At 33.9% G+C, this 20622-nt stretch overlaps 2 protein-coding genes across 2 annotated transcripts; one reads left to right on the top strand and one right to left on the bottom strand.

Moving 5' to 3' along the window:
- The first annotated feature begins 27 nt into the window (after positions 1 to 27).
- On the top strand, positions 28 to 1307 carry LOC123682856 (sesquipedalian-1-like). The gene is made up of 4 exons (XM_045621659.1): positions 28 to 287; positions 356 to 544; positions 767 to 889; positions 968 to 1307. The coding sequence occupies exons 1-4, from the start codon at positions 83 to 85 to the stop codon at positions 1135 to 1137; spliced, it is 687 nt and encodes a 228-aa protein (XP_045477615.1). The 5' UTR covers positions 28 to 82; the 3' UTR covers positions 1138 to 1307.
- Positions 1184 to 19291, bottom strand: LOC123683133. The gene is made up of 16 exons (XM_045622031.1): positions 19098 to 19291; positions 18480 to 18676; positions 18169 to 18332; positions 17489 to 17820; positions 16211 to 16634; positions 13847 to 14289; positions 11584 to 11780; positions 11304 to 11467; positions 10067 to 10398; positions 8725 to 9172; positions 7382 to 7821; positions 4777 to 4970; positions 4570 to 4733; positions 3979 to 4310; positions 2154 to 2601; positions 1184 to 1749 (listed from the first exon to the last, which is right to left on the bottom strand). Exons 1-16 carry the CDS (start codon positions 19155 to 19157, stop codon positions 1304 to 1306), a joined length of 4785 nt encoding a protein of 1594 aa, XP_045477987.1. The 5' UTR covers positions 19158 to 19291; the 3' UTR covers positions 1184 to 1303.
- Positions 19292 to 20622: the final 1331 nt, after the last annotated feature.

Here is a 20622-nt window from a genome sequence, read left to right on the forward strand (position 1 = left end):
AAATGATCTTTGTAGTAGACTCGAAATTTAGTAGGCGAAATTTTCAATATTTTGGTTTTTATTCAAAAAAATATTGTTTAATATGAAAATTAACGAAAAGAATCTTTGTGCTTACGCTGTATCTGCAACTCCGATAGATAAGGAGGGATATTTGAGTAAAAAGGGCGAAGTCAATAAAGCATTTCAAAAAAGGTATTTTGTATTGAAAGGAAATTTATTATTCTATTTCGACAAAAAAGGGGACAAGGAACCACTTGGTGTTATAATTTTGGAGGGTTGTACTTTAGGTATATATCATTGCTAGCACCATAATTTATTCACGAATTCAATATGAGTTAATCAAGATTGATTTTAGAATTGATCGATGATGAAGAACAGTTCTGTTTCAAAATTGATTTTCATGGATCAACTAATAGATGTTACATTCTGGGAACTGATTCTCAGGAATCAATGGAGCAATGGATGAAAGCTCTAGCTTGTTCTAGTTATGATTATATGAAGTTAATGGTTGCAGAATTACAGAAGCAGCTGGATGATATTGAAGGTTTTAGACACCCACATAATTTCTTTTATTTTCTATATTGCTATGGTTTTTCAATAAACCCTAATAAATTTTATGAGTGATGAAACTAATCATATTTATCTTATCTGAATGTATTGTTCGCCAATTTGTCATCTCTCATTTTTAATAATGAATATGTTTTCTTATTGATAATATTTATCATTATGAAGTGTAATGGTTTCAGCACATTTTATTATTCTTTAGAAACTCCTTTAAGTGAACCTCAGCATAGTGCTTCACCCAAACCTCCTCCTAGGCATCGACATAATCCTTTTGATAGAGTGGAAAACTTCTCAAACAGTAATTCACATTCAACACACACAACAGGTAATGGTGTTTTATTAGATGTTATTCATCTCAGATATATTTTTGTTCTAATGCATTTCTAAATATAATTTCTTGTAGCGAAACAAGAAACAAATTATAGCATCCAACCTAGTACCTCACAAATAAGAATTTCCTTCAAAGAGCTTCATAATTCCTATGGACGAAAAATAATATTGGATTATAACATGTGGAATCAAAAACGGAGACTTGTGAAGGAAAAAGAAGAAGAGAACCTAATTAGTTTCTAGGATATTGAGAAAATTTATTGAATGAATGAAAAAAAAGAACATAAAGTATTTATTATTATTTATTGTTTATTGATGACTTGTTTAGAATAGTTAGAATTGAATATTATTTGATATTAATTTCCAAACCAACTGATTTATTATAATAAATTAAGAGAAATTGGACTCTTCAATTTTTGTTTATTTCCCTTTTCTTCAATCCTAATGGATAATCATTTTCGGAAGATAAATTTATGCTTTTGGTGCTCAGTTTTATTGGAATATTGGTTTTCTCGACTGGGACAATTTCAAAATGTCTCAGTATGTGAAAGAATACTGCTTTCAACTCTAACAGAGCAAATCTAGAACCTATACAGTTTCTAGGCCCTACTCCAAAGGGTATATAGGCATAGGGATCAATATTTTTTCGGTTCTCTGGTGAAAACCGTTCAGGATCGAACTTTTCTGGATTCTCATAGTATTTTGGATCATAATGGAGGGCTATTATTGGAATGATGGCCACATCACCAACTTCAAGATGAACAGGTTTTTCTCCTGGCTCTTCTGGGTTTATAGTATAAGGTTTGGTAACCATTCTGTCTGTTGCTATATTCACGGGCCATTTTCTCAGTGTTTCTGTGGAAAAAATTTCAGTGAATTATAAATATATTTTTTTTTTCGTTTTGCTTGGAATAGAGCTAGTAATATTAACTCTCTATTATCTGATCAGCTGCTAGAAGTACATGTAATAACAAATAAAGTCCATGGAAAATATATTGATTTGAAGTAGATAGTCTTGACCAATTAAAAAGCCAAGTCTAAGATGTTTTAGACATCTTAGATGCGTCGAATATATGTACCCTTAGTTCAGGCTTTGGATTGCCCACCCCAAGCTTTGCTTTTGAGTATAAACCGGGACTGCTACTTAATGTATTTTACTTTGAACTGTTAAGAAGTAGGTATGCTACATAAAATGTACCTATTTCTACATGTTTATATTCGAGGCATCGAATATTTTGGAAACATACAAAGAATCTTACCACAGACAACCATGTCTAAGTATATCATATTGGCAATGGATTCATAGGTGGGTTCACCATTTTTCCGTACACTTTCGTCTATTTCTTCGATGAGTTTTGCTTGTACATCTGGATTGGATGCTAACTCGTGAGCCATGAAGCACATAGCAGTTGAAACAGTTTCAAAACCACCAAAAAAGAAAATAAATACTTGAGAGGCTATATCTGTATCAGTTAAGTCTTGCGGCTTGATTTCATTCACTTCCAAATGTTCCTCAACAACGGCAAATCCTGCTTCTTTGGTATCTTGCATCTTCTCTTTCTGTTGTGAACCTTTTCTGGCTTCTAACAATAGCCCAAGCATGTCTGGTCTTTTGATGTTCTGCTCTTCCCTCATTTTGATTGTATCTCTGACAATCCCCAAGAAGAAATTTTTCGTTTTTTCTCCAAACAGTTCGAGCCTCAAAAACTACAATAAAAACCATTAATACATTGATATTAACAATATCTATTGAAATTCGGTTGCATAGGAGAAAAAGGTGGATGTAGTACAGTTTCAAAAATAAGCTTAACTACCTACATAGACGTACAACTTTGCTTTCACCGTTTTTTCCGAAATTCGAGGCTTTTATTGTAAAAAATTGGTTATAAATTTATGATTCAAAGTATTGTCCATCGCTGGCCACTACTTTCTCCCATCTTTCGGGCAGCGTACGAAAAAACTGGTCATCCTTTGAAGCGATCCACGAATCGATCCAATTTTTTAATTCTTCATAAGAACGGAAGTGCTGGCCAGCCGGGCCGTATGGCATTGATCGAAACAAGTGATAGTCCGAGGGAGCAACGTCTGGAGAATACGACGGATGAGGTAGGGCTTCCCATTTCAACGTTTCCAAGTATGTCTTGACCACTTTCACAACATGGGGTCGAGCATTATTTGTCATGCTGTAAAATCACTTTATCATGTCTCTCGTTGTATTGCGGCCGTTTGTCTTTCAATGCTCGGCTCAAACGCATTAATTGCGTTCGATAACGATCGTCTGTGATTGTTTCAGTTGGTTTAAGAACTCATAATAAATTACCCCGAGCTGGTCCCACCAAATAATGAGCATGACCTTGGAAACGTGAATATTCGGTTTCGCCGTGGATGTGGAAGCATGACCGGGATATCCCCATGGTTTTCTGCGCTTAGGATTATACAAATGAACCTATTTTTCGTCTCCAGTCACAATGCGATGCAGAAATCCCTTCCGTCTTTGCCTTGCAAGCAGCTGCTCACAAGCAAACAAACGTCGTTCAGCATCTCTCGGCATCAACTCGAAAGGCACTCAGTTTGCTTTTTTCTGTATAATTCCCATGATTTTCAGGCGTTTTGAAATGGCTTGTTGCGTCACTTCCGATGATCCTGACAATTCTTGTTGCGTTTGACACGAGTCTCGATCCTTATCTTTTCCACCGCCATGCTGGTCTTCTACTTCATAATCACCGTTCTTCAAGCGTTGAAACCACCCGTCGGCACGTTTTTCAACTAATAGAGAACTCACCAAAGGTATTTGAGAGCATTCGATGAGCCCCAGCCTCAGATTCCTTCATATTGAAACAGAAAATTAAACCCACAAATGACGACAATTTGGCTTCTAAGCTGTCATGTTTAATGGAGAATAACTTTATGATGCAGACACAGATCGTCTAATATTTCGATGGCGTTATGTTTACAAATGCCTGAGCTTATATTGTATGAGATCTACTATCTATTTATTTCTACTACACTTACCGCTACAGCCATCTATTGCAAAACGGCAGAAGCAAATTTGTACACCTAATATAAACAGCTTCTTGTGCTTACTCTAGCTATAGTAGGAGAAATCTGAAAGAAGAAGAAAACAAACTTCTTCCAGAATGTAGAAAAGTCGCTCATTTCTCTTCCCAAAACATAAAAATCGTTTTCCCTATCAGTCAATGAGTCGACTTGAAGACCAAACGCTGTACTGGCTATGACATCATTTGTATATCTGGTGAAGGCGTCTTTGAATTCAACCTCCACGATACCGTCATTTTTTTGTTTGAAATATTTCGCAAACGCATCAGCGTTTTGGGAGATCAGAGTGAACATGGACTTCATTTTGCTTGTTGTGAAGGATGGACTCAGGGTGGCTCGCATGTTTTTCCAAGTTTGATCTGAAAATACCATAGTTCAAAAGTGAATTTTCTGATCCTAAAATAATCTCTGTTCAACTTTTATTCGATTCTTTTTTGCACGCTCATTCTAGAAGGGATTTTGTCCAAATGTTTTAGATTTTCGAATTTTGAGCCGACGATCTTTAATGATTGTGTTCGATTCACTGAATTCTAGGTAAATTTTTAAAGAATTTTTGTTGTTGATACATCAGCATTTCTAGATAGTTCACACCAGTATTTTTTGGCATAGTACCCTTACCTTTCAATTGGAGGAGATTCTTCGACAAAAGTTCTTCAACTCCGTCAGGCAACAGTACTTTATGATTCAAGAAGTGATCAAAATCCTTAACGCAAATCTGCTTGATGAGTTCTGTCGATTTCACGATAAGAACGGGTTGCATGAACTGAAAAACTCCAAGATATCTAATTTTAAAATCGAAATTAAGTTCTACATATTATAACTCACCTGACATCAGATATCTTATTGTACATTCTTTTGATAGTATCTGACATATTTTCCTTGCCCATGATCATGTAGATACCTTCTCCAAATAATGGAATAGAAAATCTAAATGGAACATTTTTGTTCGACCAGTAAAGGTATGGTTTGATTACTAGGATGTACAGGAGTAAGCACAAGACTGTGTAAACCAGCAGCATCTGTAAAAAATGTATTCCTGCTTCAAAATATTATAATACATCATTATGGTTAGGGTAGGTTAGGTAAGGTTAGGTTTGAGTTTATTGAAACATTTTCAATGATATTGTTTTGCGCTTATTGTGAAATATTTGAATTTTGTTGTGGGAACTCTTTGATAGTTCGAGAGAGGGAACAACTTTAAAATTGATAGAGAATGTCTCGTCAAATTGTTAAAGTTGTCTATGTAATTACTTGCGACAAACATTCATATAGCTAAAATATATGAATGTTGGTGAATTGGTAGGGAAAACTCTACACTTTTTTTATAAAAAGTAGGGAAAATGTATCGAGTGTAGTTTCTTTTATAAATTCAAATTTAAATAGAATAGATGATATAGGAAACGTGGAATGTAATAAACAATAAACGTGTTCTACAGAATTCTGATGAATAAATAATGATGAATTATCTGAATTGAATTCAGGCTTCATATTCTTCTGCTGAGTTTCGACTTTATAAAATGCTGGAAGATGATTGAGTAAAATAATCATGCGAATGCGCCCACATCCAACATTAGTTGATTTTATATAAAAATCCTGTATGAAATTAAAAAAAAAATCGTTTACTACATTATTCTGGAAATTCGGATTTATGAGAAAAAGTAGAAAATGCCGCCAGTCACTATTTGCCGCCCGGTAAAATATCTATTTGCCGGCCTCTAGATCGAGACTTGCAATTAGGTCGTTTATTTATTTTAAAATGCCAAATAAATAAATAACTTACCTTGACCTTACCACCAATTTACTTACACCAAATAAGTTAGTGAATTCGATTATAACACTTTCTCTCGATTAATGAGATTTATTTGATTTTGTTATGATAAGATAGTAGCAGATATGTATCTATGTAATCTTCTTTCATATTGCGTTACATTGGTGTAAGGCTTGATGATATATGTTTACGCCTCTGCAAGGTCAGTATCATTTGCCCCACTCGAGAATCAACTATTCTATTTTTAATAGAGATGACTTTTTATGTCCATCCTAATGCATTTTGATTTGAATACCATCTGCATAACTTTCCACTACCAAACAACTCACAATACCTATCTACCTTATTCAGACAATTGATTGGCGATTATAGTTTATTAATTTCGAATTTGAAAATTTGCAGAAAACAATTCTGCCGATGGGTGTGGCACAATGCTTTCTTGTCCTTCATTGGCGTAACTACAGTTGATTCATTGGGGTGTTAACCCACTTTGAAAAAGCAAAATCTATCAATATTTTATACATTTTTTTTAATTGTTACTTACAATTTCTTTTAATCGATGGCGGGGGGGTTTATGTCCCAAATAATCCCCCCTTCGTTACGCCTATGTCCTTTGATCCTAAAAAATATACACAGCACATAACTTTATTATCGGTTTTTAACATTATTATTTATTCAGAAGTTCTGATTGAAGCGTACTCAATAAAAGCCATATATTCCAAAAAACTAGAAGAGTCAGGAGCATTTGAGTGTTTGTTAATTCCTCCGAAAATTGATATCTTAGATATTATAGAAACCGAAGTGATGATATTGATATGAACGACGTTTATTTCCAACAAAAAAAGTTTTCTGGGCGTGTTTTTTCTCGAAGAGGTGACCACGATTGGCCACCGAGATCTAGGTGATTTAACACCTTTAGACTCTTTTCTTTGGGACCACGAGAAAGATAAGGTCTAAGCTAATGCTTCACAATCGAAAAAAGACCTTGAAGATTAAATTCTCGAAGTTATAGAGAACATACAGCCGAAAATATTTCCATTTTTCATGGAAAATTTCATGAAAAATATATGGTGCAGCAACCGTAGCAGTAGCAGCTATTGGGCTAATATCGTTCTTGATGGCATACTTTTCTTCTTACAATGAGGTAGACATTCAATGAATTGAAAAATTATTTTTATATCAAAATGAAACTATACTTACGGTTACGATTGCAGCACCATTTCGCGAAAAAAAAAAGTTGTGATTAATGTATTATTGTATTTTTTCTTAGGAGTATTGTTCACAGAAATTGAAATAAAGAAGAACCCAAAGCACAAAATATACATATAATATCTTATAGTCTGTCGACTCATTATGATTCAGCAAGTCATAAAAGCGTTGATTTTTCCACATCAGTAATTCACTCTTGAAGGTATTTTTGAAAGTTGGTATCAACTCTTTATAATAGCGATAGTTTGATTAAGAGTTGCTTCCAGTGACTCAGGCTTTAGTTAACCTATTTAGTAATATCATAAGAACAAAAATAACAATCTCAAGTAATCTCAAAATCTTTCGACAATATAGGTAGGTACTTGTGGCTATTTGGCGACAAACTCAACTATTTGCATCATTTGTAAACTTTGTATATTATCTGAAGAATAATAAATTATGAACTGTACTTCAAATTTTAGAACTTCTCTTCTTGAAAGCCAGTGGAAAATCATCGTCAGCAGTTGACGTAACCATAGTTCTCTTCAACCTCAAAGGCACCTTTGTTTTTTCAGTTGCAACGATCTCGAAATAACTTAACAAGTAGAAAAATAACACTTTGATTTCCAGTAAGGCTAGCCTCATTCCTATACAGTTCCTTGGTCCTACCCCAAAAGGCATGTAGGTGTATGGTTTGATGTTTTTCCTATTTTCCGGTGAAAAACGCTCAGGATCAAATCGATCTGGGTTTTCGTAATATTTCGGATCTCTGTGAATCCCGAAAATTGGAATTATGATCAGGTCTTTCTCTTTCATCTGTAGTGGTTTCTCTCCAGGTTGTTCTGCTGCAATGGTGAAAGGAGCTGTTACTAGCCTATCGGTCAATGCAAGGCTAGGCCACATCCGTAGAGTTTCTAGAAGAAATAACATAAATCATTAATATCCAATATATTGTACCTACTCATATAATTAGAAATATAGGTCTCAGTTACATTAGAAATGTACCTTCTTATTCTTCAAATAAAAAAAATGGTACTTTGGATTCGGGATGCTGTATATGTTGATATCTTGTCTGTACAACGATTTATGGACTACTAACTTGATCAAAGTGAGAATTTTGTACAATACAAATTTCTCCTGAATACAAGCGAGTATTACAAAATGAGTTTTTGACGATCGTAAACTGATAGCGTCTCAATATCCACATTAGCATTATAAGTATCAAAATTATATTGTATCTTTTTGTTCACAAATATAATTCCAACTGACAAAATACTAGCACCAACCAAAAATAAGATGAATTATCCCGAATGTATGAATTGAGTGAATGGTTAATAAATTGTTTAACTGAATTAACATTAAGACAAAATTTTGTCAGTTGGAATAATATTCCTGGAAAAAAGAGTATATATCAAAAAGATATATCAGATAGCAAAGGTTTTGGCATAATAATTTATATTAGTGGCCTTCATCAAGAAGATTTATTTGATCTTTATAATACAATAGCATTAGATTTTTTTCTTTTCTGGTGCCTGTTGAAAAAAATTTCTATGGAGTGTTTGACGATTCACAATTCAGAAATTGTAGCAGTTGCTTCCTTGGTTAAAAAGTTCGTAAGTTTCATAAAACTTCTTTGACTTATACATCCCTATAAAATGCAAATATTTTTTACCTTTGCTATAAGTAAGAAGGAAGCGAATGCGAAAACATTTGAAAGGAACAACAGATTTTTTTTTCAATCAAGAAATTACTTCCTGAATTTTTAATAAATCCTTACAAAATACAATGTATGATGTATATTCAGAATGATAACTAACCTGATACTACCATATCCAAATATGTCATGTTCATAATGGCTTCATAACTGGGCGTGGCAATTTCAGATTTAATTTGATCAATTTCTGCAATCAACTTCTTCTGAATCTCTGGATGTGTAGCTAATTCGTAAGCCATATAGCACATGGCTGAAGATGACGTATCATAGCCTCCTAGCTTGAATAAGAAAAGATGAGCTGCTATTTCTTCATAAGATAAGTATTTCTCCAAGACTTTCTCATTTGGTGTTTCACTTGTAGAATAATAAGTCACTCCTTCTGACTCTTCGTCACAACTTTTACTTTTCTCAAACTTATTTCTCGCTTCAATGAGTAGGCCCAAAACATCTGGTCTATCTATATTCTTCTCTTCACGTAGTTCAATGATTTGTTTGCAAAGATCAGTGTAGAAATCCGCCGTTTTCTTTCCATATAAGGCAACTTTAAATTTCTACAATGAGAGATCCGAATGAATTTCTAGGTTTGAAAGGAAATTTGTATTTGCAAATGTAACAATTATTTTTCATTTTGGCTTCGGTATTATTTTAAATGAGTCTTGAAGCTTGGAGGTTTATTATGAAAAATAAGAGAACAAAATCTAATATACGAGGCGTGTATTTAAAGTAAGGTCTCCAAGGCCATTGTATCGCCGCAAGTAGCGCTAGATGAAATCCGGTAACACTGTTGTATACGTTAGGACCCCCTCCACCAATCGACACCTAGTGGAGCTCATTAGGACGCTCAGTCTTGACGTAGCAGCCATTTGCAATGTAAGTGCCGGTTGTCGCTCCCGCCAGGTGCGAGTTACGTTCAGTCATTAAGTTTTTGCACTAAAAAAAAACTCCACCTATAGAAATTCATTGTCAATTGGAAGAAGTGTATGGTGAGAGAATTTTCTGCTGGCCGACTAAACGTTCAGGACGAGGAGCGCAGCGGCAGGCCGTCACACTCGGACGAAACAGTGCGAAAAGTTGAGGCGCTTGTGCTGAAAGATCGCAGGTTGACTCTCAATGAGTTGGCCGAAAAACTCCAAGATGTGTGCAGTAGAGACTCTCTCTATTCATTCATCTAGGAGGAATGAAATTTGCGAACGATGAAGAAGTTCATGAAGCGGTCATTTCATTCTTGCGCGAGGCGGCGGGATCGTGGTTCGAGGAGGGGATACAAAATTTTGTCGTACGAATGAGGAAGCTCATCGAAGTGAATGGCGATTAGCTTAGATTTCAAGCTTTACAGCAATGTACAAAACTTAGTGAATAAATGTTATTTAATGTGAAAAAAATAAATGGAGACCTGACTTTAAATATACACCTCATAGATGGAGATATTTTGTAACAATCCTTACCTTCGCAATTTTTGGAGCAAGGGTATACAAGAGAACGACGAATATTTTCCAAGGGGCTGAAAAATCTGTGACTTTTTTTCCCATCATAAAGAATTCGTTTTCTCTTTCTGTGAAAGAATTAATTTCCAAACCATAAATGGTATTAGCAATAGCATCATTAGTGTATCTTGTGAAGGTGTCTTTCACCTCTTCTTCTATCAAATTTTCATGCTTGTCCATAAGGTATTGTACTATTTTAGAAGCGTTATCGCACAAGAGGACATATATTGCTTTCATTTTGCTGCTAGAGAAGGATGGACTTAATAGATGACGAAATTCCTTCCACTGTTGTCCTGTAATACAATATCCATTTTTATTATTTATGAGACATGAGAGTTTAGATTGAGAAGGAGTTACAATTTGTTTGTTGAAAGGCTAAAAAGTACTGATAATGATACGTATGGATCATCGTTCCACCGTATTTTGCGCAATGGTATAAAGCTGTTGGTGCAAGAATTGAAGCCCCAAGATGCCATTCTTAGGTTGACAATTGTAAACCAAACAAGCGTTTACAAACATCTTGTTTTCGTATGAAACACATTTTCATCTTAATGGCCAAGAAAATAAGCTGAACTGCCAATCGGAAACGCGAGCATTAGAAACTCCTTCTTTCGCCAAATGTGATCGTATGAGCTATAGCCTTCAATGTTATCTTGAGGAATTATCTGCCTTAATTTTTTTTCAATGAAAAAGAAGTTATTTGTGAAGACGTTAGATGAGTTTATGTTGCCTGAACTGCAGAACTTTCCTGCAATAACCGAAAAAAATGGATCCAGTAGGATGTTCCAACTTCACACACATCCAATGTATCCCTGCCAAGATTTAATGAATTTTCTCAAGGTAAATGAATCTACAGAAGATGTGACATTCATTGGCCTCCTCGCAGTTCTTATTTGAAGCCTATGGACTTTTACCTGTGGGATTTCCTTAAATCTAAAGTTGACACTAGTGAACCAATTTCCTTGGACTAGTTATAATAAAACATTCGCCATGAAATGGAAGCCATCATGAAGCCGAGTTACTAAGCCGTCGGGAATTTTCATAAAATAAAATCAAATCTACTTCAGTGGTTTTTTTTCCAGCATAATCAATAATCATACAGATGATTTCACAAAATTTTTTGAGAAGCTTAATATTTTTATTCTTCTCGTGTTGTGGTTATGAAATTAAATAAGGAAGTAATATAAAAAATATTCACCTTTGAGACCCATGAGATTCTTGGACACTAATAGTTCATCGCAATCGGGAGGTATATTTCGACGATCCAAAACGTTGTTAAAATTCTTCACACAGATATCTTTAATGAGGTCTGGTGATCTCAATACCAGCACTGGTGTTTGGAATAAGTAGATGCCAAGATATCTGAATCAGATCAATATTATTTTTTTTTAACATCATATTTTCGAATAGTAACATTCAGTAAATCAAATAGATGTTACTTTTCTGTAATAATGTAGAATTGGCCTTATTTCCATTACCTCGCATCAGGAACATTGTTGTATATTCTTTGAGCGAATTCAGTAGAGCAATCTTTACCCAAAATATTGAGATAATGTTCCCCAAATATGGGTATTATCTTTCCTGTTGGAACATGCCTTTCTTTCCAATAATTTCCTGGTTTGATTATGAAGAAATAGAAGCAAATCGTTCCAATTACTATGAGTACCAACAACATCTGAAATTATTAAAAAAGCTGATAGGAACATTAAATACTTATTCAACAGAAAGTTTTTTGAAGTAATCCAAATCACCACCAACATGTTAATTCCTTTGAAATGTGCAACCGAATATTAAATTGACTGTTAGGAAAATGAGGCAAAAGTCTCTTATTATTCTTCATTTGCAATGTATTTCCATAAAATAAGACAGTGAAAACGTCCTTTTTTGAGCACTCGTCTCCGAACTATTTTATGTTACTTCCAATGGAAGGATCTACGCATTTGAAATTTTCAGGGAAGCTTTGTAATTTATTATGAAATTGTTATCTACTACTATTCATTTCGAAACTGCAGGTTCGATCGGGATAAAATTTGCATTTAGATGTAGAATGCCTTTTGCAGAATTATTAACAACCATAGAAAGAAAAAAATATCCAAAAAATTTACCAATATTCCTGTGTATATTACGGTAGTAGGTAACCAAAAAAATTTTGAATAGTTTAATATTTTTCCCGAATTTCCACAAAATATAAACAAACCAAATTACTAATTACTAATGATAAGAAAGTAATCCTCCACGCAAAATTAACAGGAATCAACCCAAATATTAATATTTTCTCATTGAAGCATTGTTGATTGATATTTTTTTGGTTAGTTTGATTCATTTTAAGTGATATTTTAGTTATTGAACACTATTATTTTGATTCTTTTCGCATTTTTTGATCTGTATGGTGGAAGCAAATGACTGTTGTTGTTTCAATTTCAAGAAATTTTGTATTCTTGTCTAGTTCATTCAGTTGTAACTAATAGAGTATTCGACTGGCTGCACCAGTGCGAATTAATTCGAATTTTTGTAGAGCTAAATGACATAATCAGTTTGAATTAATTCGAACTGAAGCAGCCAGTCGAATACGCTATAATTTTAAGTTATTCTAGGAGTAAAATGATATTCGAATATACCTACCATCAATTCGTTTTCGTCATTTAACTTTTATCCACTTTGTGTTTTTCTCAGCAAATTTGTGAACAAATTCTATTATATTTGAAGATATACCTCAGGTACTACTTCAAATTAATTAATTCGTTTTATCAAATATGGATATATTTCACAGATTTGATTTCTTGAATAACACATTTCAATTATCAGTTCAACATTATTTTGACTGAAATGAATTGAATAATTCCGACTATGACAAGTGAGAATTTATGTCCAAAAAATCTCAAAGAGATAACCTGTTAACCCAAGAAGCTAATAATAATCGAAAATAGTTGGATTCTAATAATCTCCGGTGGTTTTTTATTAGATATAAATTTTAGTTCATATTTCTCTGTTACAAATAATCAATTTGCCTCACATTTAAGTATTCCGAATGAACGTAATTCATCGAAAGTGGTCTTATTTGATTATGTTTGATGAAGAATTCGAGGCAAAAATAAATTCTTTCTGACCGTCAGCTGACGTATACAAGATACTTTCGAAAACTTTCGAAAGGAATATGTTAGAGACATGAAATTCACAAGGTGCATTCAGGGTTTGAAGATTTCTGTTGAATTTTTCAATGGACAAAATTCAATTCTCTTTGTCCGCCCTGCCACAATATCAGAACTCTCTTGCAGTCTAGCGGTAAAAAATTTGAAATTTTCAGAAAAGACTGGGCTTGAGGAAAATCTTCGTTGTACTCTCTTTAAAACTTGCCATTCATGATATCTACCTATCAAAAAAAAGTTACGAAAGCGTTTTGACCATATTTTTTTATTCGATGATTGTTTGAGATATTGAATAAATTCGTTTCCTTATTATTAGCAATATACATATAGCGGATAGATCCAGAAAATGAAAATTATTCGATTACAAATGTGGATATTTTAATTCAAGGTATAGCTCGAGAGACACATTCTCACATAAATTTGATAAATAATTCATTGACTCTTTTGTTGATATTCAATTCATACATTCATGGTCAGCACTGTATTTTTCCATATGATTAAAAAACAACATTTAATTCAGTACAAAATCCTCTTAGATGTCGAAAATACCATCCATGTTCACATAAAATGGAAGGAAATACAGCAATCTCTATTATTTCTTCACAAAATGTCTTCTCTTGAAAGCCAATGGAAAACCATTTTCAGCAGTCAATGTCACCACAGTCCTCTTCAACTTCAAAGGTATCTCTGTTTTTTCAGTTTTGACAATTTCGAAATGGCTCAACAAATAGAAAAACAACACTTTAACTTCCAACAAAGCTAATCTCATCCCTATGCAATTTCTTGGGCCAACTCCAAAAGGCATGTATGTGTAAGGATTGATGTTTTTCCTATTTTCCGAGGAAAAACGCTCAGGATCGAATCTATCAGGGTCTTCGTAATATTTCGGATCTCTGTGGATGCCAAAAATTGGAATCATTATTTTGGATTTTTCTCTCATATGAAGAGCTTTTTCTTCTGGTAATTCTGCTTCGATGTTGAAGGGAGTTGATACTACTCTATCGGTGTGTGCGATGCTCGGCCATTTTCGTAGGGTTTCTGAAAAAATAGAACAGAAAAAACATGTGCAAATGTCAACTTTCAAATTACAATAGCGATTGGAATAATGGTGTAGTTAGAACAAAATTTTCAGAAATGATCTTGTAAGCGGTTTCGGCAGACAGACCATATATGGACTAGGGGACAACAACCAAGGTCAGCACATAGGGAGCTATAGCCCCCTACGTGACATTTTCAGTCCAGAGTACAGGAACAAACATATAGAGAAAATAATGAGGGGAACTGAAAATCAAAGAAATAGTCATTTGTTGTACTAGACAGCAAAGTAGTGAATTGACTGCCATGGCTGATAGTTCATAGCCAAGGAATTCAGCCAAGACAGTCAATCTACTTTGATGTCGAACATATACCTTTTTCTACGATTGTTTTTTTTTTGCTTCCGCCGTTTTTTCCGAAATTCGAGGTTTTATTGTAAAAAACTAGTTATACATTTATGATTCAAAGTATTGTCAATCGCTGGCCACTACTTCCTCCTATCTTTCGGGCAGCGTACGAATCCCGCGTTGATAAAACTGGTCATATTTTGAAGCGATCCACGAATCGATCCAATTTTTTACTTCTTCATAAGACCGGAGACACTGATCAGCCAGGCCGTGTAACATTGATCGAAACAAGTGATAGTCCGAGGGAGTGAGTAACATCCGGCAAATACGGCTAGTGGGGTAGGATTTCCCATTTCAACGTTTCCAAGTAGGTCTTGACCACTTTTGCAACAAGGGGTCAAGCATTGTCATGCTGTGAAATCACTTTATCATGTCTCTCGTTGTATTGCGGCCGTTTGTCTTTCCATGCTCGGCTCAAACGCGTTGATTGAGTTCGATAACGATCACCTGTGATTGTTTAAATCGGTTTGAACAACTCATAATACACTACGACGAGCTGCTCCTTCCAAAAACATGACTTAGGAACGGTGAATATTCGGTTTGGCCGTAAACGTGGAAACATGGCCGGGATATCCCCATGCTTTTCTGCGCTTGGGATTGTCGTAATAAACCCATTTTTTGTCTACAGATACAATGCGATGCAGAAATCCCTTCCGTCTTCACCTTGAAAGCAGCTGTTCAGAAGCAAAAAAACGCCGTTCAACATCTCTAGGCTTCTACTCGTACTGCACCCAATTTCCTTGTTTCTGAATCATTCCCATGACACTCAGGTGCTTTGAAATGGCTTGCTGCGTCACTCCCAATGATTCTGTCAATTTTGTGGCGTTTGATATGAGTTTTGATTAAGTAATGCCTCCAATTCTGCATCTTCGAAAACTGTCTCTTATTTACCGCCATGCTGGTCTTCGACGGCAAAATCACTGGTCTTGAATCGTTGAAACCACTCTCGGCACTTTCTATACCTAATAGCGGACTCACCATAGGTAGTTGAGAGCATTCGATGATTCTGAGCCGCAGATTGAAGCAGAAAATTAAAACTTCCTACAAATGACGACAATTTTGCTCCCAAGCTGAGAATAACTTTATGATGCAGACACAAATCGACTAATATTTCGATGGATTATTGTATGACATCTACGATCTATTTATTTCGACTACCACTTACCGCTACAGTCATCTATTGCAAAATGGCGGAAGCAAGTTGCACAACTTGCTTCCAAATTTTTTTCATTATGATATTAGGTGTGCACCTAATATCATAATGAAAAAAATTTGAAATTCATCATTAAAATGAATAGATACGATTGAAAAACCTTTCAATTCTCAAAGTGATATAAAACAAAAATAATAAATTTCTATGAAAAAAAAAGAGTGAGCTTATTCTAAACATTAGAAGAGATCAAGTGATTTTCGCTCTGAATCTAAATGAATCTGTACACCTATAGTGAGAAAGGTTGTCTGCACCCTTAAGAACAATCAGGTTTAAAAAAAATGGAATGAATTTAATAACAGGATACCTGATAAAACCATATCCATGTACACCATGTTTGAAATATCTTCGTAACTAGGCGTGCCATTTTCAGTACCAACCCCATCAATTTCTTCTATCAACTTCTTCTGAATATCGGGATTTATAGCCAATTCATAAGCCATAAAGCATATTGCTGTTGATGTTGTATCATAACCTCCTAGCATGTAAAGAAAAAGATGTGCTGCTATATCTTCATCAGATAATGATGTCTCGACGCATTTCTCATCTGATTTTTCATTCATATTTTCGTTACAGTTTGTATCTGTTCTAAGTTTCTTCCTCTCTTCCATCATATTCCCCAAAACGTCATTCCGTTGAATGTTTTTCTCTTCGCGAATTTTAATTGTTTGTTTAACTATATTGGTGTAGAAATCCGTAGTTTGTTGTCCATATAATTCTATCTTCAAAGTCTGTAACGAAAAAATCTATTCATTTATCAAGCTTGAAATTTTGAAGTTTATGAGGTTTCAATATAGTTATTTCTCTAATTCTGTGGTTATTCCGTTCATTCTTCTACATCTTGTAGAACAAAATCGTGCGAGAATATATCAGAAACGCACAGTTTTTATGGTTATATTTTATTATTATATGTTGGTACTCCGAACTTGCCGCCACGGCTTTATCTGTCAATTCATTTGAAATTTGCCTTAAAGAAATCAGTTCTGCCAACCAACATTTTTCAATGTAAAAATCACTAAATGATATTTATGAAAATATTTCATTCATTTCAATAAAAATGCAATGGATTAGAGAAAATTATGTATAATACTCGCACAGAAAGTTCATTCTACCACTCGTTCATTAAAAAACTCGCCACTTCGTGGCTCGTTTTTGTATTTTGAACTCGTGGAAGAATTACAATGCCTTCTGCACTTGTATTATAAATAACTATTCCTGAACTGTATATGTGTTGTTCTCAAATGCTATTTCACATAATTGTTTGTACCTAAGAAATAAAATTAGTGATTGGTATCATTATTTCATCATACCGGGTGAATTTTTTGAATTGAATCAATTGAAAATCCCGAAAGGTAAATGAAAGAATGTTTCGAATAAAAAGTTGATGGTGTTGAAGACATTACAAGAACTACAATCCAAATGACAAATTATCTTGTAACTCTCACAGATTGAAGGAAAGTATCAATCCATAAAGGTTTGCGTGACTTTAATCTGTTCTAATAGTGAAAATAATCTCCTGACTTCACATAAGTGTCCTCTTCATTTTTTTCTGATACATATCCTAAAAGTATGGTAGTAATATTACCCTTGCAAGCTTTGAAGAGATGTGATGCAAAAGTATAACGAAGATTTTCCAAGGCTTCGAAAAATCTGAAGCATCTTTTCCCATCAAGTAGAATTCGTTTTGACTGTCTTTGAAAGAGTTGATTTCTAAACCGAAGATGGTATTGGCAAGAACATCATTGGTGAACCTTGTGAAGGTATCTTTTACTTCTACTTCTATCAATTCTTCATCCTTATCATGAAAGTATTGTATTGTTTTAGATGCGTTGTCGCACAACAGAACATGTATAGCCTTGATTTTGCTGATAGTAAAGGATGGACTCAATAGATGACGAATATATTTCCAATGTTGTCCTGAAATGCAAAATCACTTTCATCAATTGTTGCCAATAAGAGTTCTTGAAAAATGTGGTGGATCATTTTTGGACAAATATGAAAGTATGTTAATGAATTGTGAGCGAGTGTGGAACATTGTGTAGTTGAAGGGTAGTGTCATAAGGTGTTCCTCAAGGATCCACCAGAGCACTTTCATTGTTCAAACTCTATTACTTAAGATTTTAACATAAATGAAGACGTAAGTTAGGAGTTTTCGTGCGTTTGTTTCTTTATGTGCAAATTGCGTCCTTGGAGATCACATAAGTCTATGTAAGTTTTCCTTAGTGGTATAAAAGGACGCAATTGGCGAATGACTTATTGACTCACCTTTGAGAGCTAGAAGATTTTTGGACATAAGTGGCTCTGTACAGTCTGGAGTTAGAGCTTGACGGTTTAATACACTATTGAAATTCTTCACACATATCTCCTTTATGAGTTCTGGGGATTTGAGAACTAAAACTGGCGTTTGAAATAAGTAAATTCCCGTGTATCTGAATAAAAAAGTAGAAGGTGAAAATTTTGCCCTCTACACCCATTTCACATTCAGAAATTCATTCAAATTATCATAATTTCATTGATTGATATACCTTCTTAGATCGGAATAATCGTTCATTTTGATATTAAGACCAAAAACTTACCTTCCTTCCGGTACTTTATTGTATATTCTTTGTACAAATTCTGTGGAGCAATCTTTACCAAGAATATTGCGATAATGTTCTCCAAATATAGGTGTTATTTTTCCAGTTGGAACATGCCTCTCCTTCCAATAATTTCTTGGTTTGATGATGAAGAAATAAAATAATATCGTTCCGATAGCTATAACTATTGCTATCATCTGAAAGTATTTATTCTGAATTGGAATCATTTTTAATTTTTTCCTGATTAAATTTTATGTGTCTGAATTATAGGATTGTAAAAATCTGATAACACCATTAGAATCTCTATTGGATAATGGCTACAGACCAAATTTCGTGAAGTTATCTCGAAAAGAAATGAGTGATACAAAAAAAAAAAGAAAATCTCGATTTTCAGTTTTTTCGAAATATCTCGGGAACCAATGATATTCTGGATCTGTTAACACCAACATACTTATCCCTAAATAACGCAACTTTTTTTGTGATTCAAGCCACCCTGCATTTCTAACGGTTTTTGATATCCCTGTAGTGCCCCGTATAAATAGTTCTAACCCTGTATAATGAAATGAAATAATTTCAAATGATACGAATTTTTGAATAAAGTAAAGTGAAAGTTCTTACCTTTAATTTGTTAATTTCACATTTGCTTACTACACACTCAGCTTCCAGCTTGTTGATCATGAGAAGAAATTATTTTATATCCGAATGTATAATCTAACATTCTCAAGGTTAGACAAATCTATAGATGAAGTCGACCAAAATTTTGGATCTCTATAATTCGGTGATCATGAAGAGATTTCCAAAGATCAATTATTGGAATTGAAAAAAATGAATCATGTTATCTTGCATTGCTTCGCATTAAAAGATAAATTTTTGGAAATAATTTTATACAGTGACGGATTTAAACATTTACCACCTGTAGGTTATTTAAGTTTGCCTGAAATTTGATACTCTAGGTCACAATCAAATTTTTAATGTTTAATGTTACAATATTTGTAATTCAAGAATTTTCAATTTAATTCAAGAATTTTGAAGAGAAATACATAATATTTTTATGAACATAGATCGGGTTGGGATTTTACGAATTTATATCGAATAACTATTTTTAGTTTTGTACGGAAAGCTTCATTGAAACCAAGGAAAATTTAGGCGCAATATCCTAAGATAAAAAGCTAACATTTCAATAAATACAGATCCAACCGAGTTCCAATTCTGCGTGTTTATGTAGAATAGTAATTTTAATTTGTGTTGATAGCAGCGTCTAAACCAGAGAAAATTGAAGAAAAATTTCAAATAATAATTTGGGCGCTAGTTTATTCATTCGTGAATTGTACCCTTGGGGACCACATATATATATACCTACAAACATTTATGTGGTTCCCAATGGTGGATTTTGCGCATGAATGAACAAGTATTTGAAAGCTCATTTTTTAATTTAAATTGATTTTTTGGCCAAATTCGCCGTAAATTTGCCACCCTAGGCCCCAGCCTTCAAAATTTGTTGGTAAATCCGGCACTGTGCAGATATGTAAATTCACCAATAAATGAAATAAATAACAAAAGACATATATTTCAGATTATTACAGACGTTAATTAATTTGTTCTTATCAACTTATTTGTTTTCGTTTCATGTTTATATATGCTACATGATTAGGGCAAAATGTCAGAATATTGAATTAGTATATGTCCACAATTTTGAAATCTAACATAAAAGGAAGGGCAGAATATCGCACACTATTAGGGAATATCGCTTTCTGTTAAATTTGCTGAATTTTTTATATGTTATAGTCCAACTCATTCCAAACAAAAAGTTCATTAATATGCAAACAAATTTGTAGAGGCTAGTTTTGACGCTAGAGGCCTCTGAAAACTCTCATTTGTTCTCCATTGTAAAACAATTCAAAACGTTATCTTAGATAATCATAATAACAATCATATGTGAGCAGTTATTGATATGAGATACTATTAAAAACATGGATCTTTGGTGTTGTCGCATTTGGTCAATTATACAGTATGTTCTAGCTACTTACAATTTTTAAAGTTCAATTATTCGAAAATAATCAAAAATCGCCTTGGCGATCTGCAATCGAAAACTTTCGCTTTCTTTTGAGAGGAATATTCGGTATATTTTTTCGAATGTGATGTA

Source organism: Harmonia axyridis, chromosome 6 (genome assembly GCF_914767665.1).
Source record: "Harmonia axyridis chromosome 6, icHarAxyr1.1, whole genome shotgun sequence".
In the NCBI taxonomy this organism is placed as follows: domain Eukaryota; kingdom Metazoa; phylum Arthropoda; class Insecta; order Coleoptera; family Coccinellidae; genus Harmonia; species Harmonia axyridis.